Here is a 26,183-nt window from a genome sequence, read left to right as displayed (position 1 = left end):
GGAGGGACGGTGAGCAGGGGATGATCGGGAGCCCGAGCCTGGCCGCATCCTGGGGCTGGTGTGGACATCCACAGCAGGAACAGAGGGTCGGGGAGGGGGATGTAACAAGGGCTGGCGTCTTCCTCTGCGCTGCCCCTCCGCCTGTCTCCGCACTGCTGAGCCTCAGCACAGCCGCTGCGAGCCCCTGCTTGCCCCTGCCTGCCCTCTCGAAGCCGTTTGAACTCGGCCACAAGGAAAGAAGGCCGGGCGTAGGGTTTCCTCCCACCTCCCCCTGTTTTGTGTGTGCTTTTAGACATGAGACATTCCTGAGTGGACATTCGTTGCCGGGGCTGGGACACCTGCTGCCAGACAAAACTCGAGAATTAGGGGAACTGGTTTGGGTTTTTTTCTCGGGTGTTTGACCCTTTGAGTTTTTAAAAAGCCAGCTGCAGCTCAGCCCTGTACAGCGACTCCCATGTCTCCAGCCAGTCATTTTTGGTCTGTAGGTGGCTTGCAGAGAAGTCATTGTGAGTACAGGGGCAGCAGCTCACACTGTTGTGATTTCTGTGGCAGGTTACATGGTTTTGTCTCTATTTCCTCCCCTCCCTAGTTCAGATTTGTAATTATCAGAATCGTCAAAGTGTAAATTATAAAACAAAAAGCTGCTGTGACATAGCCATAACTCTGCTCTCAGTGAGGTCAGCCTTTGACGCTGGGAGGCCCAGAGGAGCACTCTGCCACTGTCTCGTCTCCTGGTCACTATCCCATCACCCACCTGCCCAGTGGCAGGGGGAGGAGAGGGGACATGCAGTTAGGCAGGCAGGGAGTGAGTGGGTGACCTTGTGAGGTCCCCTTCGTGCTGCTCTGCTCCACCACCTCTCCTTTTTGTCCGGGCACTCACTGTAGACATATCTGAAAGCTCTAATCTGCAAAGCCCTGGGGGGCTCCACACTTCGCTGGCTGCTATTATCCCCAAGACAAAGAGGGACAGGCAGGCAGATTACCTTGGCCTTTATTTTTTCAGCTGGCAGCAAAGAAAAACCTTAAATGAGCTTGCTGCTAGGGAGGGATTGATGGGACAGAGCCCCAAATGCCCTGCACTCCTTCCTCTCCCCAGATGCCGTGGGACCTCATTTCTCATCCCTCGAGCTGTCCTGTCACTCCCTGCCCTGCTGCAAAGCCCCAAGGCGAGGCAAGGTTTTGCCTCCAGGCTGGGCTCCACTGGGGCTCCCCTGCAGAACCCTCAGTGTCTCAGGCCGTGGTGCACCTGGGGCTGGTACGGCCAGAACAAACTGATGCTCACACCCATCTTGCATCCACCATCTCTGTACCTGGTGGTTACATTTCCCGGCTGGAGAGGTGATGGACTCCCCTGGTCTCATCCCGCACGGTTCAGGGGCTCCTCTCTGTGCCAGGGGCTGCATCCCATCCAGACCGGCCCTATGCCGAGACAGCACCGGCGCCGCCCCAGCGAGGGGCAGGTCCCCTCCATACGGTGCCCCTGGCCGGCTCCCAGCGCCGGGGCAGGTGCTCTTGTCGGGACTACACAAAACCCTATTGTCGGGGCCCGGAGGGCTTCCCTCCCCGGGCAGGGGCCCGCGCCAGCCTCCAGCACTGCCGGGCACACGGCTCAGCCTGGCCGGGCACGGCCACATCCTCCCCTGGGTGCCCTGCAGAGGATGCTCCCCACGCAGCCGGCGTCCCCCTGCTGTCCCCTCCGCCTGGTGCCCTCCCGAGCAGCCCCGCTGCCGACAGCCCGGGTGGGTGGGTTGTGTCACCCGGCCGCTGAGGCGCTGATGGTTTTATGCCTCGCACTTAATTATTCCCCCGATTGCCACCGCCATGTGCTGGCGAGCGGCGCTGGCTGTGACCCCGCCGAGCCTGCCGCCGCCGCTGCAGGCTGGGGAGCTAATGGCAGAAGCACACCACACGTGGAGTTTAATTATTGGCTTTCTTCCTTAACAGAGTACATTGGCTGACCTTAATGCAATTAATTAGTGCTTAATCAACTTCTGGTGGCTCAGCACAGCACACAGTGATGCCTGCCTTTCCAGGAGGGTTTATAAGAGGTTAAAGCGGTAGCAGGGGAGTGTGGTGCTGTTTGTGGGTTTTGTGAGGCTGTGCTGATGAGTTGAGTTAGTCAGGCGCTGGGGTGGCACTTGTGTCCTTCCAGGCTGGGCTTGTTGCTGGATGTGCTGGTAAAGGCAGGGAGAGGCGAGCTGGATTTGAAATCTGCACCTGAAGTGATGCTTCTGCACAGAAGTACTTGTGTTGCTTGTTTTTGGCGTCACACTGAGCTCAGGGTGGCTTGTGGTGGGACTGTGGTTGGGCTCTGCATTCAGCAGCTGCTGGTGGGTGGCTCTTAGGTTTGCACCCAGGGTACTGGAGGTGATATGTGGGGAGCTCCTTTGCCTCCCTGAGCAGCTGTCAGCCTTGGAGACAAGAAGTGTCAGTCACTGGCTATTCCTGAGCAACAGGGAGGCTCCTTCCCCTCCTTGCATAGAAGCATTTAATAATTAATAGTTGTCATTAATATTACAGAATGTATTCAGCACCCCTGGCATGGACCCTTGGCTCTGCACCCCATGACTCCTCTTGGTTTCCCTGCTGGCTGCCCTAAAAGCTTCTGAAGCCCCTAAAAAGGGGCTTAGACACAGATGTCCAGAATAAAGACATATTTGCACACCTTGTGTCTCCCGGTCTGAAGGTCTCCCAGCCAGCAGGCACCTGTTGGCATAGCTGGTGATGGAGTGCCCTGTCCTTGGGCTGCTGGCTTCACCTGGGGATGCAGTGACTCAACCTTGGCCTTGCAGAAAGCCCCTGGCAGGGGAGGTGGCCCTGTGCAAGTGGTGGCATGTCCTGGTGTCAGCTGTGGTGATGGTGGCTGAAACCATGGCATGTCCTGCTGCGTTTCTTCACATCCTGCACGCTTTGCATCCTCTCTGTGCCATCATCCCACAGCAGTCCCTGTCCCACAGTGGCACAGTGCCCCCCTCTGTTGCTGTTTCTTTGGGTCCCCATGTCCCTGAGTGTGCCACCAAGCGTCCTTGTGCCCGCTGCCCAGCGCTGGGACTGGGATGTGGCAGCAGGAGCTGTGCCAGGCACTGTTGCTGCCTTGTTTGCTTCAGAGCCAATTCATTAATATCAAAAAGCTAATTAGGTTTCCGCAGCTCTTCCCACCCAGCCCTGTCCTTTGGAGGCTGGAGGATACTTGTCTGCAGGATTTTGCTGCAGCCCTGTGTTCAAAGGACTCACCTCTGGTCTGTCCCATCCTGGTGCTTTGTGTCCCTCTCTCTGCTCCTGGCTAATGCATGTGGCTAAAGCCCCTCAAAGCCTGGCAAATGGGAAGTGATATTTGCCAATAATCCTGCTGCTCTCCTGGGCAGGCTTCTCATATTACAGGTTTATTAAAAAAAACAAAACCCAGGCAGCAATAACCGTGGCCCCAGGGAGAGCCCAAGCACGGATTGTTCCTGGTCAAACCCCACCTAACAGGAGGGCAGAGGCAGCACAAGTCCAGCCCCATCTCATGGAGCATCTCTAGGCAGAGCCCAGCCCCTCTTGCAAGCACAGAAGTAGTGAGCCACAATCCTCTTTCTCCCTAGGGAACAAGCAGGATTCCCATGAGTCACAGACTAAATCCAATTTCTGCCCTCAAAAGCTGTGGCATAAACCGTGGTATTGCTCACCAGGGCTCCCCATTCCGGTGCCACCACCCCCTGGCCTTGGCATCCTCCCCACTGCTGGGCTGGGCAGGAGCAGCTCCTGCACTGGCATCCTGCAGGGTCAGGACAGAGCCAGCACCACCTGCCCGGCACCTGCTAAGACCAACACAGACTCTACTGCTGATTTTTACCCTTTCTTTGCAAAGCTTTTGAGGAAACTTGCCCAGAATTAGGGATGCTGTTTGTTGTTTCTTCCAGGACAGGGTAGTGATGTTGCTCCATCCTTTACCCCTCTTGCCTCGTTGAGAATGGGTTTGTCCTGTGGGAAATTCAAATCACTAAATATGTGTAGTTGCAGATGGGTTTTTTAGGGTTTTTTTCTGTAAAAAATATCAATTTCCCCGCAAGGAGTCTCACTGCAGCTCGAAACATTTCATTGCATGGACTGGGGGTTTCCTTCTGGTTTAAAGTCAACATTTCCCCTCAAAATGTCACTCAGGGAAAGCTGCTTTTTTTTTTTACAGCAAAAGTCTGTGATGACATTTTAAGTGGAGAAGAAAATTGCTGCTTCGTTTCAAAATGTCAACTTTGAGTGGGGTGGGCTTAGAGTTTTGTGGTTTTGTTTGTTTTGTTTTTTTTTTCCTCACTCCAGTGTTTCCTAGGGGAAAAGCAAAATGGTTTCATTAGACTCAAGTAACTGTTGCCCCCCCATCATCTCAAAAATAAATGGTGGTGGGTTTTTGTTTTGTTTTGTTTTGTTTGTTTTCTTGTTTTGTTAACCTGTTTGCATTTTTGTAGCAGGGAAATTTTTGCCAAGAGAAGTTGTGCTCTGGTGGGATGCTGCCTTGGGAAACCTGAGCCCTCTCTGGCAAATTCTCTGCCACCAAACTGCAGTGAGGACCTGTGGAAGAGACTCCACTGCTGCCTGCTTCCCTTGGTTGCTGTGGGAAGGATTAACATCCAGGTTTTGAAGCTCTCCTCTTCCTGCTTTCCCTCTGTCTGGTGCTCCTGGTTTTATTTCATACAGCTCTCCTCGAAAATTGCTTGATCTAGATTAGGCTAGAGACTGGAGTTATCTTCCTTTTATTTATTAGGGTAATTATACCTAATGATTCACATGCTCGGGGAGAGTAATTGCTCCCAAATACAGCGCTGGCAGTGTTCTTACCTAGCCGGGGTGCAGTGATTCACAAACACATCTTTTCCTACAATTCATCAGCTGATGATCCCGTAATTGCTGACTTGGTTTGGAGGCAGTTGAGGAGCGATCGGAGCCGGCGTTGTGCTTACGGTGTCGGGTTCCCTCCGGTGGTGTGGTCACTTGGGAGTGTCCCCTCCCTGCCACCCTGATGCCCGGCACCATTTGCTTCCTGGGGGGGTTTCGCTGGGGATTTTGGTTGGGTCAAGCGCCTCAAACTGTGGGATTTGTGCCTTTTAAAGAGTCACGGTGCCTAATCTGGCAAATTCCGTGGCTGAGGGAAAGCCAGGGGTGTCCCCCTCGGCAGTGGGAGTGACCCCTGCGTCCTCCAAAAATGTGGCAGAGATGTGGTTTGAGGCTCACATCTTCACAGCTCTTGGAGCAGATGGGTGAGAGCCTTGGAAATACTGATGTGGAAAGTCAATCCCTCCAGGTTTTGCACTGAAAAAAGCTTCTGTGTGGATGGATTCCCCCTTCCTTGGGGGTCTGGCAGCCCCCTGCCTGCACTGCCCCAGGAAGGGCACATCTGGAGACCCCTGTCTCAGGACTCCTGCCTATCTACCATTCAGCATGGGCAGGGACATCCCACCAGGGATGATGTGCAGAGCCCACCCTTCTGCACAGCTCCAGCCCCTGGAGAAAGCTGGGCACTGGGGGTGGAGGAAGGCTTCTGGGAGTGTTTTGAAGTGGTGTTGTTCCCAGTCCTACCCTGTGGCATGGAAAAGCAGCCTGAGGCTTGAAATTCCTCCTGCTGGCTTAAGGGGAGCCCAGGGTGATGGCTCTGGGGTGGCTCAGCTCCTCTGGAGCTGCTTAAGACGACATTGTGGTGCTCAGCTGGGAGGCTGCTGGTTGGCTGTGCTGTCCTGGGCCAGCAAAAAGAGATTTTGGTGCTGTGTGGCAACCAGAGAGTATATTGCTACTTTGCTGTGGGGGGGTTTTGTTTGTTTTTTTGGGGGGGTGTGTGTGTGAGGAGGAGATTGTTTGTTTAGTTGGTTTGTTTGTTTTGCTTTGGTGGTGTTGGGTTTTTTTTAGCTGGAAGAGCCTTCCCTTCTCAGTCTGGGCTGCACTGCATGAGCCTGCACCCCACCACCCGTTCCCTCCTGCCCCGGGCACTGCTCCAGCTCTCCCATCCCATGGATGCCAGAGTCGCTGCCAGGATGTGAGCAGAAAGGCAGCAGGAGAGGAGGTGGCACAAACAGCCCTTTCTGCTGGCCACGTCTTGGCTTCATCCCCAGCGCTGCTTGGGTGGGCTCCCAGGGGAGCCTGCCCTGCTTGCCCCCCACCCCCAAACACAGGGTTGTGCCAGTGCTACTCCCTGAGTGTTCACTGGAGGAACAGCTCCCTGGTTTCCTTCCACCCACATCCACCTCCTTAGAGGAGGATCCACTCTTGTTCATGCTGGTGCCTGGCCCCCTGTCAAGAGCTCCTGCAGGCAGCCAGGAGTTGCTGCTAATGGCTGCCCGGGGATTTGGGTGCTGACAGCTCCCTGCAACTGCTTGCTCCAGCTGCTGGGCCCTCCTCTCCCTGGTCAGATGGAGAAGGATGCTCTGACCTCCACAGGAAGGAGGCTGGCTCCTTTTCCTCCCTTCCCCAGGAGTTTGTGATGGTGCTGGAGGGTTGTGGTACCCACTGCCTTGGTGGGGGTGCTAAAGCCTTGGGGAGCAGTGGTGCTACAAGCAGAGGGTTCCCAGGCTAGGGGAGCTCCTGCTGGGTGATGCTCCCAGATGGGTTTTGTGAGAGGGGAGGAGGTCTGGGTGTAGGACAGAGCAAGTCTTGTAACAGCTTCTGGCAGGGAGTTGGGATAGGAGGCCCTGGTTAGCTGGGAGAGCTGGGAGCAAGTGTTGACACCTTCTGGGGCTCACTCTCCAGCAGCTCCCGACCTTCCACGCTTTCTCCTGGCTGACACATCGCCTCTCTTCTCTGTTTGATGAAGGGCTCCTGTGTCTCCCCACAGACCCCATCCAGGGTCTGTGGGGAATCCTGGGGGCTCCCTGGGGTCCGGCTCCATCCCGGCGGGCGCCGTGGCAGCCACTGCAGAGGGACTGGCCCGTTGTCCTCCAGCATGGAGCATCTCACAGCCTCCCGTCTTGTATGGCTTTTTATTCCTATGTGATTATACATCCCACTTCATATAGGGATTGAAGCCGTGCAATACGCCGGGGTCCTACGGCGGAGAGCAGCCCGTGTGCCACAGGAGCCGGCCTCAGAGGAGCCACCAGAGCTGTGCCCTGGGGTGCTGGAGGAGGATTGCTGGCCTCAGCCTGGACTCCATCCTGCATCCCAGGCTCCTCAGCCCTCTTGGGATACAGTTGAGAGGTGCCAAGCTGCTTTGAGGTGAGGCCAGCACAAGCCCACTCCTTGCATTGCACCCCCTTGCAAGGGCTGGCCTGGTTCTGCACCACATTGGCTGTGGAGAGCCCAGGTGGCTGCACTGGTGGGCTCATCCCTGGGGAATCTGCTGCTTTGGTCTTGTCCCCAACTATCCTGGGACATGGGCGACAGCCTCTGGCAGCATCTGAGTGCAGGCACTGCCAGCAGCACAGGGGAGGAGGAAGAGGAAGAAGAGGAAAAAGATGCTGAGGAATGGCCACGACAGCAAGGGCTGCCCCAGGCACGATGCTCTTCAGGGTTTCTCAAGAGGCCTCAGCCACTCTTTCAAGGTTTGTGTTATATCTGTCACATTAGCGAAAATAGTGAAAATCATGGCTTGTGGAGGAGATGAAAAGGCAGCCCCTTACAACGCCTCCATAAAGGAAGGGTCCCATTAACACCTAGTGAATTATTGGCCATTAATCAGGCTCTGTGCAAAATAAAACCATCCACATTTATCATTATTGGATCCTTAATGAAGTGATAATGGGAATGCTGGGGAACTGTGATATTAATGTCTTCTAAGAGGCAAGAGCAGAGCCAAGGGCGGCAGCCAAGATTTTTAATTTACTGCCAAAAGCTCGTGCTGTTAATAACGCTGTTACTTCTCCTGGCCGTTAGCACTGTTTGGCTACGAGCTGCCGACTTCGGAGAGCAAATCAACCCTGAACATACCCAGACTTTGTTCACCTGCTCTCCCACCAAGCATCTGAGCACATTTTTCCCACCCACTGTCCCAGTGTCCCCTGCCCATGTGTAGGGATATGGCCTGGGAGCTGCTGCCCATCTTCACCCAACTCACACCTTCCTGAAGGCTGGCTGGTGTAGAAAGTTTTCTTTTCTAATAAAAAAGGAAGGGACTATAATCGTCAAGCCCCAGTGGCTCTTACTGTCCTCACTCTCTCTATGACTTTTCTCCTTAGGCACAAGCACCCCAGAGCCAGGGTGGCACGGAGCTGGTCCCAGCACAGCCTGCACACAGGGGCTGCTTGGTGTGACTGCAGCCACACTCTGGTTGTTTTATTTGCTTTACTCCCATGAGGCCAATATCCCATCCAGGACAGCACGGACAACTGCAAAGCCCTGCTCAGCTGTGGTGACTCACTTGAGTTCCCAGTGGGAAAGTCATTGCTCCTGCCAGGCCCTGCCAGCCCAGAGGCAAATCATTACTAGGCAGGTAAGCGATGCTCTCATGTCTTAAGATTTGTGTTATCTCACAAATCCGGCTAGACCTGACCAGTGTGGCCCAAATGTGTTGGCTCATGCGTGGGGCCTTTTTCCCTTTTGTGAAGGGACTGAAGGTCAGAGTGATCTGGCTTTGGGCTGCAGCAATAGCAGACAATTCCTGCTGAGCACGGTCCAGGGGAATAAGACGATGCTTGGCTATGAGGGCTGCGCACACTCCAATGCTCCTTTTGTCCCTAGGTAGAAGTTGCACAAGGTCCACCAAAGCAACCCCTTGGAAATGGAGCTTTGAACTATCGAGATAGAAGCATCAGAGAAGTATTTCTGTAGCCTGGGTGTTCTTGCTGAACCTCCCCCTGGCCTGTTATCTCCTCATTAGGAAAGAAAGGACAAGAACAAAATCCATATATGGCAGCCAAGCAAAGGTAGATGGGAAATGCACTTCAAACAGCTCCATCCTTTCAACAAACCTTTTATTAGACTTCTCTCCTCCCCAACACACATTCTTTAATCATTATGAAAAGCCACCATTCAGGAAGCAAGGACACTGCTCGGGCTACTTGGGGTAGGCATTTCCCAGAAGCCAGCCAGCACTAGCCCAAGGTCCTCTGAAACTGACTGGGAGGCAGCAACAAGCAACAGCTCCAAGTCCAGGGTGGTGCTCAGCAGTGTGGCAGAGCTGCGGGCAGGGGGTTATGGTGGCCCTTTGGCAGTGTGCCCAGGCTGGCACACTGGGCCACTGCTGAAGTGACCCTTGTACCAGGACCCCAGCCCGAAACCGGAGTCACTCCGCATTCCGCCGGAGCAGAACGGTCCAGGCAGCGTTCAGCACGCTGTGAGCCAGCTTTACCCAGTTATCCTGGCTGCAGCCCCTGCTTCTGGCTGTATCGCTGCCCCTGTTAGTGCCCCCGTGGAGTGCCCTGCTGGGCACGGAGCAGGCGACCCGCCAGCGACCTCCGGAGAAAAACACACAGCACAAAGCAGCTTCTCCTGCACCACCACCCCCTGACATTATGGGGGCACAGCGAGCTCTATAACGCTTGGCAGATTTTCCCCAGCAGATCTCAGAGCTGTTTGCCAGTGTGAGCAAGTTCAGGCATGTTACAGAAGACCTTCAGACTCCGAGGACAAATGAGATGCGTGGATGAGTTTAAACCACCGGGCAAGACTGGGGTTTTGAAATTCCCAGGGTTGTGCCTTATTCTGAGCCTGGACTGTAGCCCAGACAGTCCAGCTGCCAGCCTGGCATCGACACCAGGCCCCGTGATGGTCCTGCTGATATCCCTACTTGTTAGATATGGGCTTCAAAACCAAAATAGGAGGTTTTGCATCCTCCTCAGAACCCCACCCTCTGATCCACCTAGAAGTGGGGTGCAGAACGACTGACTGTTCAGTGAGACACCACAGGGTGTTGGCACAACGGTGTATTTATGTCACGAGATGAGATCAGCCACACGGAGTAGGTTGGTCTGTCTGGAAAGAGTCTGAGTCAAGCGTGTCCTATTACATTAGGGCTGGATTTTCAAAGGAGCTAGGCTCCCACTTGGGCTCTGTAACAAACAGACGGATATTCAAAAGGAGTTGGAGGTGCTGGGTTGTACTGGCTGCTGAGCTGAAGTCCTTTGAATATCCAGCCAAACTGTTGTGTGCCTGTTGCTGCAGGCAAAGCCCTCCTGAAATCCAGCCCCACTGTGAGCTCCATGTCCTGGGAAACCAAACTCAGCTCTGCTCTCTGCATATCACACCGCAGCAGGTGACAAAAAAGTGATAACCACCGTGTCCTCGTGCATGTGGGGGTAGAAGCTCCCTGTCAGAGCACAGCTCTGGCAGATTTGCCCTTTGATCAGCTCAGCAGCATGGGTCAGGAAAGCTGAGCATGAAGGTTTCCTTGCCTTTTGTTCTGTGGAATTAGCAGAGTTAATCAGAATGACAGCGACTTCTGCCTCAGTGCAGAGGAAAGGTCAGTGGTTCAGGCTGGATGCACCACAGTTTTCTAGACAGTTGGAAAACAACACCATGAAAGCTCACAGCATACATGCTGCTGGCACGGAGGCTCTCCCAACAGGGACCAGCGGGGAAGATGTTACTGTGGAGAGGAGGCTGGAGGAGGATTCCACACAGTCCAGCCAGACAGTGGCTTGGCACTGCACTTCATTCATCCCCATCCTTACACTGCACAGTGAAGGTACTCTATGTCACTGTGCACTGCTTATGTCACCCAGCCAGTGTCAAGAACTTCTCTCTGCCTACGTGCTTCCTAGCCACACTCCTGGGTGTGCAGCCTACTGGGCTTGGGGTCTTTGTCATCTCAGTACCCTGCTGTGGGAAGAGCTGTAAGGCACTGTGCTGGCATGGGGAGCGGGTGCTGGGTGTCCCTTCCCAGCACCTCCATGCTTCAGGTGAACAAGCCTTGCTGTTACTGCTTTTACATCCTTCAGCCACAGTCATTTGCTCCAGTGAACCCCTAAAACCCTGCTGCTGAGCTGCTCTTGAGCTGGGGGCACTGCAAGTGCAACAGTGCAGCAAGGGCTCTCCGTGGTAGCCCTGCCATGGCCTCAACTTGCCCAGATCTCTTAAATTAACTAGAGTTGAAGCAGTCACAAGTCTTAAATCCAGTTCCCTTGTCTGTAATGTGACCTCTTACCTTCCTCTGATCCCCCCAATTACAAGTGCTTATTTTTGCAGTGGACAGCCACTCATGTGTCTAATTAGTGGATTCTTTCTGTCAAAGACACTAGCTGCCTTGACAGTGAGCCTTAATTTGTTTGCATTTGTCCACAGCATTGGTGTTTTCATTTACTCCTGCTCCTAATTAAGTGGATCTGGATATCTGCAGAGGGAGCTCTCATGATCTCTCCATGGCTCTAATTAAAATGGCCTGGATGTCCATGACATTGGTGCCTGTCAAGCCTGTCACCAGCAGGTGATGCCCACCTTGGAACTGGCTGAAGAACGTGTAGGAGTCATTGTTCCTGAGAAAGGACTCCACATCCAGGCCTTCCTGAAGTGCCTCAACCACCAGCCCTGGGCTGCAGAAGGCTCCTGCTGCCTCCGTTGGCCCATCCTGCCCATCTGTTCCCCCACTGAGGAAGAGGATCTCACACCTCCCTTGGGGGCTGCTGGCTCCTGTGGCCTGAGCCTTGTGCATTCCCAGCCCCACACGCAGGGCCAGCTCCTGGTTTCTCCCTCCCTTGCCAGTTCCTTGGAGCTGGACTGTGGTTTCTCCCCCAGCCAGGATGCAGACTGGCCTGTCAGGCCCTAATCCTCTCAGGGCCTGTAGAAACTCATCCAGGTCCAAACCTGGGATCTGTAGCTCTGCTGCCAGCTGCAGGAGATTCCCCCTCAGCTCGTCACTCAGGGGCCCTTTTCCGAGGCTGGCCAAGCCCAGGCAGACCAGCTGGATCAGCTGGCAGTACAGAGTGGCAACACGGCCGACCTCCCCCTGGACTGCTGCACTCAGGACCAGAGCTGTGTAGCCCAGGCCCTCAGCCTGGCGTCTGGCCTCTTCCAAAGCCAGTGTGTTGGACCCAAGGATGAAGTTGGAAACATGGGAGTAGTTTTCCAGAGCCGTGGGCTTGGTGGGACAGCTGGAGAGGACCGTTTCCACGGACTTGGGCAGGTTGTGCAGCAGGTTGTACTTGGTGAGTATCTGAAGGCAGTCTTGGACACTGTGGGAGCTGGGAGCAGTGGGCCCGCTCGCTATGATGTCCAGGGGGTCACCTATCACATCAGACAGGATGAGACTCACCACCTATGGAAAGAAATGCCCACAGATTATCGCAGGAGGCAAAGACAGGTGACCACAAAAGAGCCCTGGCACAACCACTGCTCTGAGTGCCATCCCCACATCAAAGCAGATGGAAACAGGATAGGTCTGCCTGTTATTATTTTATGGACCTGAGTGTCATCTTGCCCTTCTCAAACCCACAGATTTACAGTCCCCTTTGAAGCTGGACTATCCTGTTGGAAGATGTAATCTGTGACATTGCACTTGTCAGGCCCAACCTACTGTGAGTTCAGCAATGGCACACGCTGAGAACAGCCCCCAGGGGAGCCAAGGGTAAGGGCCAGGCTTGAAAGCACTGTGCTGAAGCACCAACACTTGGAAGTGCCTGCTGGCTGTGGGCTGGGGTCTGCCGAGTGGCCTGATAGGATGGCTGATGTTTCCCAAGTCTGAATTTCCACTCTTCCATCTCTGTCTCCCTGAGAGTTTCGGTCCTCAGTGAAACGTCAGCCAGAGAGCCCCAAAACAGTGTGCAAAGTTGTTCACTTAGTATGGAAAAAAACCCTTGCAAGCTGATTAAACCTCTATTTTGAGGGTACATGGGTGATCTCTGGGCAAACAGGGGCTTTCCCTTGGTTACCCGTGCAGGATGTGCCAGCTGGGCCAGCCCTCCACCCTTCAGCATGGACAGAGTCTTCCGGACAATGTTCAGCTCCTGTATGGCAGCTCCTCGGGAAGCCAACATCTTTGTGAGTTTCTCCTTCTCCTTGAGGAGGATGGGAGGGATGGGAGCAGGCAGTAGGGCTGATCCACCCCCTAGGATGCAGAAGAGATGGCAAGGACATCAGGAGAGCAGGAAAAGGAGGACAAAGGAGAGCAAGGCTTTAGTCTTTTCCCTCACCAGTGTTTGCAGGGAAGGCAGAGGTGATTGGGGACCTAAGCTGACATCTCTGGAGAATTCAGTCATCTTCAACAATGGGTTTTAATCACTGCTGTCCTGCACTTCACCAAGGCAGTGTGAGCCTGGCTGGATGGGGGCACCACAAGCCTGCAGTATGGTGGGGATGACAGAAAAGGGACAACAACTTCCTTCACCTCTGCAGCGGGCTGCAAGTGGGTCCTCACACTGATATTCAAGGGTTACGTGGATGGGTGAGCAGGGAGCACGGCCTCCACAACTCACACAGCAGTCAGTGCTGTGCACATGTGGACACTGCCTGCTGTGGTGGCTCCATTTATTCAGGACAGTGTGTAAAAACACTGGTGAGGGATGCAGCAAGATTTGAAATGGCTGAACTGCACTCGTATAGGTCTGGGAGAAAAGAAAAAGGGGGACAGTAATGCAAAGGACAAAGCACACTCTGAGTCCAGGGTGATAGCTTCACTGATGAGAATTCTGTCTGATACAAGCAGGCATTGGAAGTGTGGAAAAGAAGGCAAGGTTCTGATGGAAAAGTGGAACGGATGGAAAATACAGAGGAGAAAAGAGCAAGGTCTGTGCAGAGAGTGAATATGCACAGAAGTACAGCTAAATGCTACTGTCAAAATGCAAAGCCTGCTCAGAGGTTTGAGACAAATCAGCATCAATAAAACATGATGAGCAAGAAAAACAAATGCAAATGCCTGTGTTTCAGTCAATAGCCAGGGATCTAGCTGAGAGGCAGGAGCAGTTGGGGACCGGCTGCTGTGTGGGAGTGCACATGCATAGGGAGTCACAGCCACAGGGAGATCCTGTACAGGCTCCCTGAAGGGCTGAGGAGTCTCTTGGAGATCCCTGCAGCCAAGACAGAAGGAAGCCCAGGGGAATCCCCAGAAAGCACAGCTAGCTTCCAGTCACTTGGGTGTTTGCCTAGTGGCACTGCTCTCTCTGTACTGGATCAGGCTTCAGTATGCACAGAGGAATAAACACTGAGCAGAGGAGACCACAGCCCTTCTGCAGAGCTGCTCCAAGCCCCTACATGCTTTTGCCCTGTGACACGCACTGGGCTCAGAATGAGGTGACATCACTGCTGCAGTCTGATGCATCTTCTTATGCAGTCCTGGATATGGGGACAGTCTGGGGGCCACCAGCCAGGCCCTGGGGGTGTGCAGGGCTGCCCCTGCAAGGCATGCAGCTTACTGTGTGGTACCTGGAGGCCTCATTTCCACTAGCTGGGAAGGAGCTAGTGACTCTGGGAAAGGTCAGTCCCAAATCTCAGCTTTCAGACTCACACTCTGCACAAGTGCAGAGAATGCAAGTCTACCAAGTGCTTGTTTCTCCAAGTTTGCATCCCCAAATGTAAGGAGGGAGCAAGAAGAAACTGTCTCCTTGCCAAGAGGTGAGAACAGCTGCCAGGCTGTGTCCAGAGGTGCCACTTCACTGTGGCAGCACAACCACAGGACCCAGCCTGTGCAGCACAGCCTCCTTCCAGTGCTGCGAGGCAGAGTATCCACTGCAGCAGCAGGAAGTCCTGTGCTCTCCCTTGCTGCATCCCTGGAGAAAGGACGGCAGAAGGGAGAGGAAAAATGAGAGGTGCAAGTGTCCATGCTGAAGGGGCTGGCACAGCACAGCCCAGCACTCCCTCACTGCATGTCAGGGGTAGGCAGACAGCTGGGGGCCCTCAGCCATTCCCATTCCCTGGGATCCCCACACTACCTGAGATGAGCACAAGGAGCAGGTCATCAGCAGTCAGACCCTCAGCCAGCTCCTGGATGGCAACTGCTCCCTTCAGAGCCTCCTCATCTGGGAGGTTGTTCTTGGCGCCTTCGATGACCTGGATTTTGCTGTGTGGCTTCAGCAGCATCTCCCTGTTGAGGTAAGAGGCAATTACAGCACGGATCTGTGCACCCACACAGGCAGCCAGGCTGTCACCTGCAGGTGCCTGGTGTACCACTGGCATACAGTGAGTGACCAGGACAGGCAGATGGCCTTTGCTGAATGTCTCTTCCCCACAGCTGGAGAGCACATCCAGCACAAGAGGTGGGCAGTGTCACTGGTGTCACTGGGATGTGATGGTTGAAGATGAGAGTGGTTGGGTCGATAGGCTGGGCAACAGAGCAAGGGCAGCTCAAAAGGACTTAAGGTGTTCACAGCAACATCCCACAGAGGACAAATCTGGCAGCCTACACCCCTCCTTCCTGCTCCCCAAAATTGTCCAGAAACAGTCCTTACTGCATTCCTGCTCGCTGCAAGCTCTCCTGGATCCCTAGCGGCACATTGATAATTCCCCGAGTGAGGTGGTCTCCCAGGATCTCTTCTGCTGCTGCGGCCATCCCCAGCACAGCTTTTCCAAAACCCACCAGGTACAGGTCCCTCTTCAGTGGAAAGGCCTGGCCTTTCACCAGCAGCTGAGGGCACCCATCCCCCTGGAGCTTCAGAGCCCTCTTCAGCATGGGAGCCGGGCGGACGGTGCCCACAGCACCACGGAACAGGGACAGCGCGTGCTCACGGAGGGACATGGTGCACAGGCTGGCAGGGCTGAGCCACTCTGCGTGCTGGGGTGGGCTGGTGCACTCTCTGCCAGCACTGGCAAGGCCTCAAGGGCTGAAACATCCAGCAGCCTCTGACCTGCAAGGGAAAGTGAACATTTTTGCTAGTAGAAGAGACAGGGCTGTCACAGAAAGAACAGAGAGGTCAAAACATGAACCGTGGAAGTCTAGCTCCTGTTTCCCCTAGATTAAGGTGCCATACGAGCAGCATTTTCTAACTTTACCCCAGGCAGGAAGAAGGGAAGGACAGTGTCACATTCAAACTATCTGTCAGCTTGTGATTCCCTTGCAATCTCATCACCTCCTGCAGGGAAGGTGAGCTCTGCCAGCCAGCTTCTCCATCACTGTAGATTTGCCACTGGCAAGCCATCATTTCTATTTGCTTAGTGTTTGACACCTTTCCAAACTGTGGAAGCTGCTCTCTGTCCTGGAGAGAGCAGGGCATCTGGGTGGAACATCTTTTCACTACATTAACTCCCTTCCTCATGCTAGCCAAAAGCTGATCTCATCCTCTGGCTGTGCATTGCCCCATGTTGTCCCTGCTGCACCTGACACGGACTGAGGAGAAACAACAGCCTTGCTGGCTGCCTCATCCCTTGCTGCTGGTGGCCACAGGGAGACCAGTAATGAGGATTCCTCACCAAACAGCAAATTCACACAAGGCTTCACTTACCTTTCTCTTTTAGTCCTCATTATCTGTCAAAATCACATCTAGAGCCCAAATAAGACTCATATCCAGGCAAAGTTGCCAGCTGTGTCTGTGAAAGCCCATTTGAGCTGCTCTCCACTGAGCATTAGCATTATATGCAACAGATCTGTGCATGGACTGCAAGATCTCAGCTGCTCAAGGGCAGATACTTGTCTTGACAGAGGAAAGGTGGCCCCTGACAGCACACACACATCTATTCCCTCCCAGCATTTCTCCTTCCTTCTGTTAACTGGCAGCAAGTTCACTGCTGGCTGCTGAGGATCAAAGATCCTTGTGATCTGCATCTCTCCTGCTCATGGCATTTAAGGCAGGGTGCCAGGAGGCTGAAGCAGCCAAGGCAACACACTTGATCACAGACCCATTGCAATTACCTGAGACAGTTAATCCTCTCTCTAGTAAGTGGATGTGTTTTGTGCAAGGGCTTCTTTTTGGAGAGCTCAGGAGTCCAGAGGTCTCTTTGTCCTAACACTCCCATAGCATTGCAAGGTGTTAATCATTAAGCTGGACAAGCTTTTCAACAGCTTCTCTCAGTCTAAATCTACCTTATTTTGCTGCAGGGACCCAAAGGATCTACAGAAAAAAGCTCTACACACCTTCTCAGGCACTGAAATTTGGGCACACACTGAAGTCTGGGGACAAGGGACTTATAGGTAAGGCTATATGGAGAATCAAAGTTTGTCAGAGAAAGAACCCCAGGAAGTGGGAAAAGACCCTTAAGAACAAGGCTAACAGTAAACGATTTATTGCTTAGGAGAAGCGATTTTAAAGCCAAAAGCCAAGGCAGATTAACTACCTATGTGTACTCCCTTTAGGTGCTGGTCAGAAGGACTGGCTTTTCAACCATGAGGAGACAGGAGAACAAAAGACAGGGTGCCCTGACCACTTTGTTACTAGACTCTTAAACTTCATGGCACTTGATGCTGCCAGCACTTTAAACCACTGACCTCACTTCAGTGAGGGCCAGAGTAACTGTGCTGACTGCAGTGTGTCAGCTGTGCGCCTCTCAGGAACTGAGATAAGCATCTCTGCTCCCAGCAGGTCTCTGATTCACCTGTGGGCACAGTGCAATCAGAGGAAGGTGCTACAAAGCAGAGGTGCATCACACCCCAGGTCACGTCCTCTGAGCTGCAATACAGGGTTTGCAGGAATGGCTGGAGAAGAAAAGCTTAAAGGGAGCCAGGGGAGTTTAAGAAAATAAAGTTCAAAGTTTTTAACTGGCTTTGTCTCTGCCTTGATGTTTCTGTGCACGGCTGACCCTGAAGCCCGGGGAAATTGAGCACAACCAGACCTGCAACTGTGGCTCCTGTCACACGTGCCCTCCTGGCAGCCCCACTCAGCTCCAGCTCCAGACATGACACAGCAGGCATGAGTTCTTTAGAAGCAATCTTCTCCTACTGGAGGTGGAAAAACTAAATACCAGCTTAATTCATCTGGCACTTGTGTACATATTGCTAATGCTTACTCTGGAAAGCACTTCAGGACAAAAGCAGGCATAAAATCTGTTTTCTGCACTCTGAACTCAGATTATATTTTAACCATCGAGGCCTGACTCAGAGCCTGTGGAAGTCAGCAGGCGCTGTTCTGTTGTGTCTCAGGATTTTGGGGTCCACTGCCTGACACTGATCTCACAGCACAGGTAAAGACAGAGTAAACACAGTGTGAAACCCCCTTGCAATCAGAGGTTATCCAACTTTATACCAGTGCACCAGAGGGCTGAATTTGGCACAGATCCATTTGCTTTGGATGTCTCAGTGCGTGACTCTGCTCCTTGTCAGCTCCGATTAGACACACAGGCTCACTGGAGTTTCCCCTTGGAATGGGGGTGCTGCTAATGATACCACAAATCTGTTTTTATGTTGTTTATTTATACAGTCTCAGGCACTGGGTACTAAATGTCATCAGGGAACAGCTATAAATCAGTGCTATGAAATCCACTGTAGATATTAACAAAAAATAAAACTCCTACTCATTTTACTAAGGCTTTAAAAACAAGATCAAGAGAACTGAATATCACCCCAAAACACAAGCAGTTGTGGAAGGAAAAATAACCCAAATGGCAGCTCTCAGGCTCCCTCCCCAGATGGTGGGTTTAGAAGTGGTGTAATTGCCTGTTAACTGCTACATATTGCACGAGGGGAAATTACACCCTCACATCCCTGTGTTTTCCTCTTCCCACTGCTGGCTGTGAGGAATCTGGGCTGGGAGAAGGGGCTGATGTTGTGACTCATATTACTTGATGCACTAATCTTAGTTTCCCAGTTTCTCATGAAAATCACTTAAGGATGAATGAGCCTTCTTGTATATTGATATAAGATGACAAGCTATAGGCACGAGAGAGGTTCAGGTGTCACACCTTCCCTTTGTCCCTGGTTGGGATAATTTGGAGTTGGGATATAGACAGTCTTTTGAAAAGTTTCCTGTAAGTTCGCACTAAGCTTAGGATGAAAATGATGCTAAGAATTGCCTGTTCCAAAGAGAGCTGGAGGATTGTAAGGGGTTTAGATTAATCCCCTTTAAATGAAAACTTCCTTAGCTTTCATTCATTTCAATCTACGCACTTATAATAATCTACACACACCATTATAAGCCCTTTCTTCAGAGGGCTTCTCCTAAGCCTGTAGAAATTTCCACTGTTAGCTCTCACACCAAAAAACCAGCAAAACCCCAGCTTCTCATTTTCACCTTCTCTGGGAAAGAGGGAGGGGAAGGAGCTGGACTGTGATAAAATACAGGCAAAACGCTCGTTTGCATTACCTTTCATTAACTTTTTAATTAAAGCAATTCTGCAGGCAAGGACCCAAAGTCAGAGGGAGACAGAAACAATGCAGCAGTAGGGGCAGAAATGTGGTAAAGCTGCCAAGAAAATTGGATGGTGGCAAGAGACCAAAAGCATGGACATAGCGGGGCAGCATCTGAGCCATAAACTTGGAGGCACACTGGGGAAGAAAACAGTGAACAAATGAGCTGGTCATGCCCATGCAGTGAGAAAAATGAGCCACACCTCACTCCGTGGCAGGTACTTGAAAGCCAGAAAAATACTCCTTTCCAGGGGCCAGTCTGCCATCACTGGGCAGAACTGAGTTGTTCCTGGTGCTGTGGTTGGGGGTTTGCTCAAGGATTTGCATCTTGGGCTTGTGGTTCTTTTGAAGTCGGGACAATTGAGCTTGTTGCAGACCAACCCAACCACACACACATCCTGAGCATTTCAGGTGCTCTTAGATCAGAGGATGCTGTGCCAGAATGTCTGATTTAACTGAGAACTTCAGGGACCTAAGTTACTTCATCTTCAGTGCTGTTAGGATGCCTCTGGATTTCCTCCAGGACTGATGACTGGCCCACCTTGTACAGAGTCGACCTCAAAATCCCTGAGGGGCTAGGAAAATATTTGAGATAGCACTGGATAAAACCCCAGTTGTTCAAGGATAATTTTGAGCTCAAGCTCTGAGACAGATTACAGTAGTAAACTCCCAGACACAGTAAGTTTTAGCAGTGTCTCTTGCTCCTCGTTTTTCTTGCTGTGTGACTTTTTTCTGGCCTTTCGGCATGTAAATTACTGACAGACTCACCAAGGCTCCCCGCTTCCATTTCTCCTGCATCACCAGGGGAATTTACCTATGCAGTACAACAGAGTGGAGATTTTACTGCCTAAACTCCCCCGTTCCCACTTACTGGCACATCTCCTCTATCGTTTGATATATCACCTTTAATTCGCCTGCTGAGCCCTGCTCAAACCCAAGCTTGCTGCTCCACATGGTCCCAAAAGCATTTCAAGAAATTTTTCCAGGAGATGCACTGAACCCAGGAGGGAAACAATGCAGTGAAGGCTTGTTCCAAGTGACTATTCTGGGAGGATTAGATGGGGGATTTTTCAAGACTAATCTCTTTAAATGAAAATTTCAGAATTTGATTAATTTTTTAATCTGCACATGGATTTGCATAAAATTACTGCACTGCTTCATTCACATTTGGCAAAAGAGAAAATGTCTGCAGCAAGGATGGGCAGCTATGAAGAGTCTGGTGCACAAGAGGGTGTGCAGGAACAGGGTGAGGGGTCCTTTGCCCCTCTCACTGCAGTGCTCCTGCATCCATAAGTGGGGAAAAGGATGAGGATGGTCAGCAGCAGTACAATGAGACCAGAGGGTTTGCCAGATAGGCAAGGGAGAAAGTAGGATGGAGCCTGGATACCTTTGTTTAAGAATATGCTGAGCTCTGGGAAACCCAGGAGTCCTAGTTTCCAGTACATGGCTTTCTATATGTTGCTTGGAAAAGAAATATGTTGCTCTCATGACTGATTTACTCACCAGGAAAGTGTCAACAGGGCCTTTTTGCCTTTGATGGGAAATGTGGCTTAAGGCCAAATACAGGGAAGATAAGTGTTCTATTCAGCATTTTATATATATAGATCAGTATCATTAACAAAAAAAAATTAACTGGATTTGACATATGCATCTTACTAGTTTTTCTAGGTCACACTCCCTTCACTCCCTATATACCTTTTGGAAATCATTTTCCCATGCTCTGGGGATTGCAAGGAAGAAAAACTTTGCACTAAAAATTCTTCTGTAGCTCAACACAGAACACTACTACCCTGAAGCCAAGCCCATGCCACGTCTACTTCCTTTCATGCTGTAATTTCTCAAACTCCCTATTCTGAGTCAACTTGCCATCAAAGATGAGAGTCATTTAAAATACAGGGAAAGATCACAGTATTCTAGAGAAGATGAAAAGCTGCGAGGCTGGAGGAGTGGAATAGTAGAAAGGAGTTGAAAATCAGTGCTGTGAAATACAAGGTCATGGTCTTTGGGATTAATAGCAGAAAATTATGAGCTCCTCAGCTGGAAATAACATAAGAGGAGAAAGAGCCAGGAATCTTAATCAGTCACAGGATGACAATTACAGCTGCCCTCTGGGCTGAGACAAGAGGCTGTGGGGAACATGGAAAGCAGCAGATGTGAACTGCCTGGACTTTGCTGAGGTTTTTGACATCATTTCTGTGAGCACGCTGGAGGGTGGGCTGGGCAATCACAGCCAGCCCCGCTGGAAACCAGCCTGGCCACTGGGCTCAGAGGGCACAGAGCAGTGGCCAGGGGTCCAGCTGCCATCTGGTAACCAACAGGGACTCCGCTGGGGTTTGTACCATCCCATGGCTTCATTAGTGACCCAGAGAGTAGAACAGAGTGCTTAATTTGGGGGAACTGCTGATGGAGGCGCCTTCCAGAGGAACCGTGATAAACTCAAGGTCAGGGCCCACAGAAACCTCAGGGCACTCAGTAGGGAGAAGTGTGAATTTTTGCTGCTGAGCAAGCACAAGTCCCTGTATTGTGCAGGTTCCAGTGGTATCTAATACAGAAATGCATAGGTAGAATAACTGCATTTGATCGATATTACTCAAACAGCAATTAAACGTTTTTTCCATTAACTAATTTTGCAGGGGCATTATCCATAATTCCTACTTAATATGACATTTTTCTAGGAGATCCAATTACCCTGCCAGCTAAATTCCAGCTTGGTATAAACTGACAAACTAAGTTCCAACGATTAGGAAGAAAGGCAGAAGAATAAAAAGGAAGTGACAAAATATCAAATCAACAACCCACGGTGTTATACAACTCTAAAACTTAGCTAAGTATTGTAGGTGTTTTGAAGTAAATTGTCTTATGATGTTATTGGTGAGTCACCTCTGGGGCCTGCAGGAGATAATCCAGGCTTTGATCCTGCAATTTAGAGTGTGCAGGAGGCAGAGGTTCCGAGCTTTTCTAAAACCTCCCACCACATGAAAATCAATTGTGGGTTTTGAACCGGCCTAACAAAGGGGCAGCTGACCCCGAGACCCTCAGGAGGAATTAGGGCATGTTTTGGTATCCCTGGACTCCAGTGTAAAAGTCTTGACTTTGTTTCAAAATAAAAAAGGTAAATTATTCTGAGGAGCCAATCCCACCGCAGCGTGAAAGGATGAGCCGGCTGAGATCTCTAAAGATGTGACACGGAGCTCCAGCAAGCAAACAGCAAGGGCAAGGACTCTGGGAAAAGAAATACTGAACTAAATCAGACACGCACACAAAATAATTCAGCCTGCTTGAAGGATGTGCAGAGCTTTAGCAGTCCCTGGACTTGCTGAGGTTTGACCACAGGAGGGCAACAGGATGCAAAAGGAAAATCAAACTATTCTGGACACTTTGGAAGGAAATGCAATTAACGTTCAGGAAGGCATCTACAGTTAATTTTTTTTCTTTTGATTGAGTTTCTGGGGGACCGAAGTGACAAGATCTACGAGTTTCTAAATTTAAAACAGCAGAAAACTTCATGGGGTGAGATTCTCACAGCTACTCTTATACTCCCAAGAACAGCTTTTTAAGGTAAGAAATACACAAAAACATGCACACTGAGCCTGTCATCAGGATTTGCAATAGAAAAAAGCAGTTGCAAGGTGTGTGTAGTGGAGCAGCATCCTCAAAAGCCATGGTGTGTTTCTCAAAGGCTTAAGTGTGTGCTGCCCACCTTTACCTGAGAGCTGATGTGGTGTAGAAGCACGGTGCTACAGCTGTGGTGTTGCTGTTGTTGCAAACAAGTTTTTAAAGGAATAAAAATTACTGGGAAATAAAAATGTGCAATAGCTGGACTGAAAGTAGGAAGGGAAGGGTGATGTAATAAATGTAGCGGGTTAATTCATGTTTTTTGGGGATAATAAGATAATAAAATCATGGTTTGGTAAAATATAAAATGAATTGTAACTTAAATTCCAGCCAGCCATGGAATTAGAATTCCTAGGCGGCACCACCCAGTAACTACCATTCAGGGGGATAGGGAACTGGAGATGAGAAGATTGGCATCTGAAAGAAGGACACATTAAGATAAGCAATCAGTTCTCCTCCCGTGGGCAGCAGAGCCATCAGTGCCCCATCATCACCCGATCCCCGGAGAAGAACGCCCTTCCATTCATAAACTTCAGTTTCCATTCACCCACGGGACGCCCGGAATTGACACCTCGCAGTACCGGAGGAAAATCTTTTCAGCCGACCCGGAGACGCCCATGAGTTCGAATAACCGGTCCCGGGAACAAAGAGACTGTGGGGAAATCTTGTGCCGGGGGCAAAATAAAGTGTATAAAACCTGAGCCCCAACGAGGCAAATGTGTTAACTTTGGGGGGCAGCAGTGTGCCAGACACTGCGTCCCAGTTCTCCCTTTGACGATCTCCCGGGTCATCGTCAACGTAACTCCGCTGGGGGGGGGGGGGTGGGTTTACCGAAATTCTGTCATTTGATCTTTTAATAAACTAAATTATATTTTAATTGGACTATTGGATTGGCATTTATAACAGGTGAGAAAGTCATCACAGTGTATTTCAAAGGCGGGGGAGTTTGCTGCTCCCTGGTCACGCTAGGCTGCCCAGAGGCTGTTCCTGCTGGGCTCTGCCAAGATGCCAGCACAGCACATGCACCCCATAAACGATTTCACACAAGCACAGAATCAACTGTGTTGGAAAAAAACCCTGAGACATCGAGTCCAACCTATGACCCAACACCACAGACCACGGCACCGAGTGCCACATCCAGCCTTTCTCTGAACACCCCCAGGGACAGTGACTCCACACCTCCCTGAACTGTCCATTCCAATGTCTAAGCACCCTTGCTGTGAATAAACTCTTCCGGATTGTGACAAATAACATGGATAATTTGTGTTTATTGTATATATAAAATATAAAATAAGAAATGTTCTGTAAAATAAATGAGAAAGTCAGTCGGGCTTGGGGCAGAGGGATTTTTAGGATGGACAACTGCCTCTGCGAGGAATTTGGGATGAACAATACCTCCCTCGAGAAAGTGGGAAATACAAAATTAGCAGAAGAAAAGAAGGTGGACCCGGAGAAAGATGTGAAACTGTGAACGGTCCAGCTATCAGGACTGATAAGGATCTCGCTTCTCCATTGGAGAATGCCTCTCCATTCACGATTCTGAGAAATGAATTAATATTCATTCTCCCTTGGAAAAACCCATTCAACAGACAGAAGAAACAGGCAGAAAGAAACTCCTATGAATATGAAGGAAAAGATGAAAGACAAAGAAGATGTGGGGAAATACTCTGCCCCTGCTAAATAAACTGTATATAAGGAAGCCCTGAGAAGACTGGACTTGTGAACGGGGAGAGTTACGGGTAGCTAAGGTTCACCCAGTGCCGATCCCGGGACTCGACACTGAACTTCCGATTCTTGGCTTATTCTAAATTTTGTTAATTCCTGATAATTAATACAAGTATTTATTAATTTGGAATTGGCTTAACGTTTATAACATGATGTCCAACCTAAACCTCCCGGGGCACAGCTTGAGGCTCCATCCTCTTGTCCTGTCAGTGGTTAGCCGGCCAAGTCCCACCAGGCTACTGAGACACTAATTTTGAAGCTTTGAGAAAAGCTAAGGTTACAGTTAACAATAGATGTTGTTGATTTAGCTGAAATGAATGGATAAGATTTGCTGAAATCAGTTAAAAGTTAGAGGATGGTTAAAAGAAAACAGATTTAAGATAAGCTACCCCGGATTTAATAACTCATTGCTTGTCAAACAGAGAAACTAATCAATACAACACCAGACCTCCTGTTTCCAGAAACCCACTGAAATAGTCCTGCAAAAGTGGAAACAGGGAGTTCTACCATCCATCAATCACATCTGCATTGAAAAGGTTGAAAGTTTAGAACAAGGAAGACTCATTTTACTTCCTCCTTTTGGTGACCACTCCTCACAAAAGGACCACCGACCCATTTCGGGGAACAAACTACGCATGCTTAATAGCCTTTGTGTCAATTAGCACACGAAGTGGAGAAGAGGAAGAGACAGGGGTATGAACATGCATTTGTACTTTGTATATTCCACATTTTTGTAAATAAAAGGCTTTGTAATTACCTGTGATCTTTGCAGTGCACATTAGGGCGCTATCCCACGCGCTGCCCGGCGCCGCAATAAACATACACTTTCTAACTTTAACTGTTAGAGAGTCTTTTGTCCGTCACAGTTGAATATTGATATAAGATCAACATTCATATTTTAATAAATCACTACAACCTCCTTTCAGGGAGTTGTAGAGAGTGCTAAGGTCATCCCTGAGCCTCCTTTTCTCCAGCGTAAATCCCCGCAGCTGCCTCAGCCGCTCCTCACACGACTTGTGCTCCAGACCCTTCCCCAGCCCTGATGCCCTTCTTTGCCCTGCTCCAGTATTTCCATATGCTTCCTGAACTGAGGGGCCCAGATCTGGGCACAGCACTAAGTGTGGCCTCACCAGTGCTGAGCACAAGGGGACAATCAGCGTCCTAGCCCTGCCGGCCACACTATTGCTGATACAAGCCAGCTACCACTGGCCCTCTTGGCCACCAGGGCACGCCTGGGCTCATGTTCAGCCAGCTGCCGACCAGTGCATTTCTCCCTAGTTTCCATTGTAAACTCCGAAAATCGCCTTAAATCGACATAATATGCGGAATACCCCGCGCGGGGTGAGGCTGTCCCGGGGTTCCCGCGGCCCCTCACGGCCCGGGGTATCGCCAGGGCGCCCGCCCTGCCTAGCACCGGAAGTGACGCACTCCCGCCGGCACGAAGCCATTGCCCGCTCTACGGGATGACGTCATACCCTCAACTCGGCCCCCCACTGCTCACTTGGGACGGACGGGTGGGTGGGTAATGAACTCGTAATGAATCCCCGCCCCGCCACAGCCGCCTGGCCCCGCCCTGCACCGCCCCTTCCCACCTCGGGCCCCGGGAGTGGTCGGGACGGTGATAGACGCTGACAATCACGGCGGGCCGGGAGCGCGCAGGCCTTTCTGCCATTCCTGCCACACTCTCTATGGCCGCCGAACACCCCGCCCTCCTCCGTCCCAGCAGCCCGCGCGCGCGCCCCCCTCA

General features: G+C 51.2%; 1 protein-coding gene across 3 annotated transcripts; it reads right to left on the bottom strand.

Annotated features, from left to right (window-relative positions):
- Positions 1 to 8,853: 8,853 nt before the first annotated feature.
- Positions 8,854 to 26,171, bottom strand: GLYCTK (glycerate kinase). Of its 3 annotated transcripts, none has more exons than XM_063411467.1 (5): positions 26,029 to 26,171; positions 15,273 to 15,668; positions 14,757 to 14,908; positions 12,762 to 12,937; positions 8,854 to 12,148 (listed from the first exon to the last, which is right to left on the bottom strand). In XM_063411467.1, the coding sequence occupies exons 2-5, from the start codon at positions 15,557 to 15,559 to the stop codon at positions 11,243 to 11,245; spliced, it is 1,521 nt and encodes a 506-aa protein (XP_063267537.1). In that variant the 5' UTR covers positions 15,560 to 15,668; positions 26,029 to 26,171; the 3' UTR covers positions 8,854 to 11,242. The 3 variants fall into 3 exon arrangements, with proteins under 3 accessions (XP_063267537.1, XP_063267539.1, XP_063267538.1); XM_063411469.1 differs by lacking the exon at positions 26,029 to 26,171 and adding an exon at positions 25,567 to 25,882; XM_063411468.1 differs by lacking the exon at positions 26,029 to 26,171 and adding an exon at positions 25,194 to 25,542.
- Positions 26,172 to 26,183: the final 12 nt, after the last annotated feature.

Source organism: Prinia subflava, chromosome 14 (genome assembly GCF_021018805.1).
Source record: "Prinia subflava isolate CZ2003 ecotype Zambia chromosome 14, Cam_Psub_1.2, whole genome shotgun sequence".
In the NCBI taxonomy this organism is placed as follows: Eukaryota; Metazoa; Chordata; class Aves; order Passeriformes; family Cisticolidae; genus Prinia; species Prinia subflava.
This window is presented reverse-complemented; position numbering and strand designations above follow the sequence as displayed.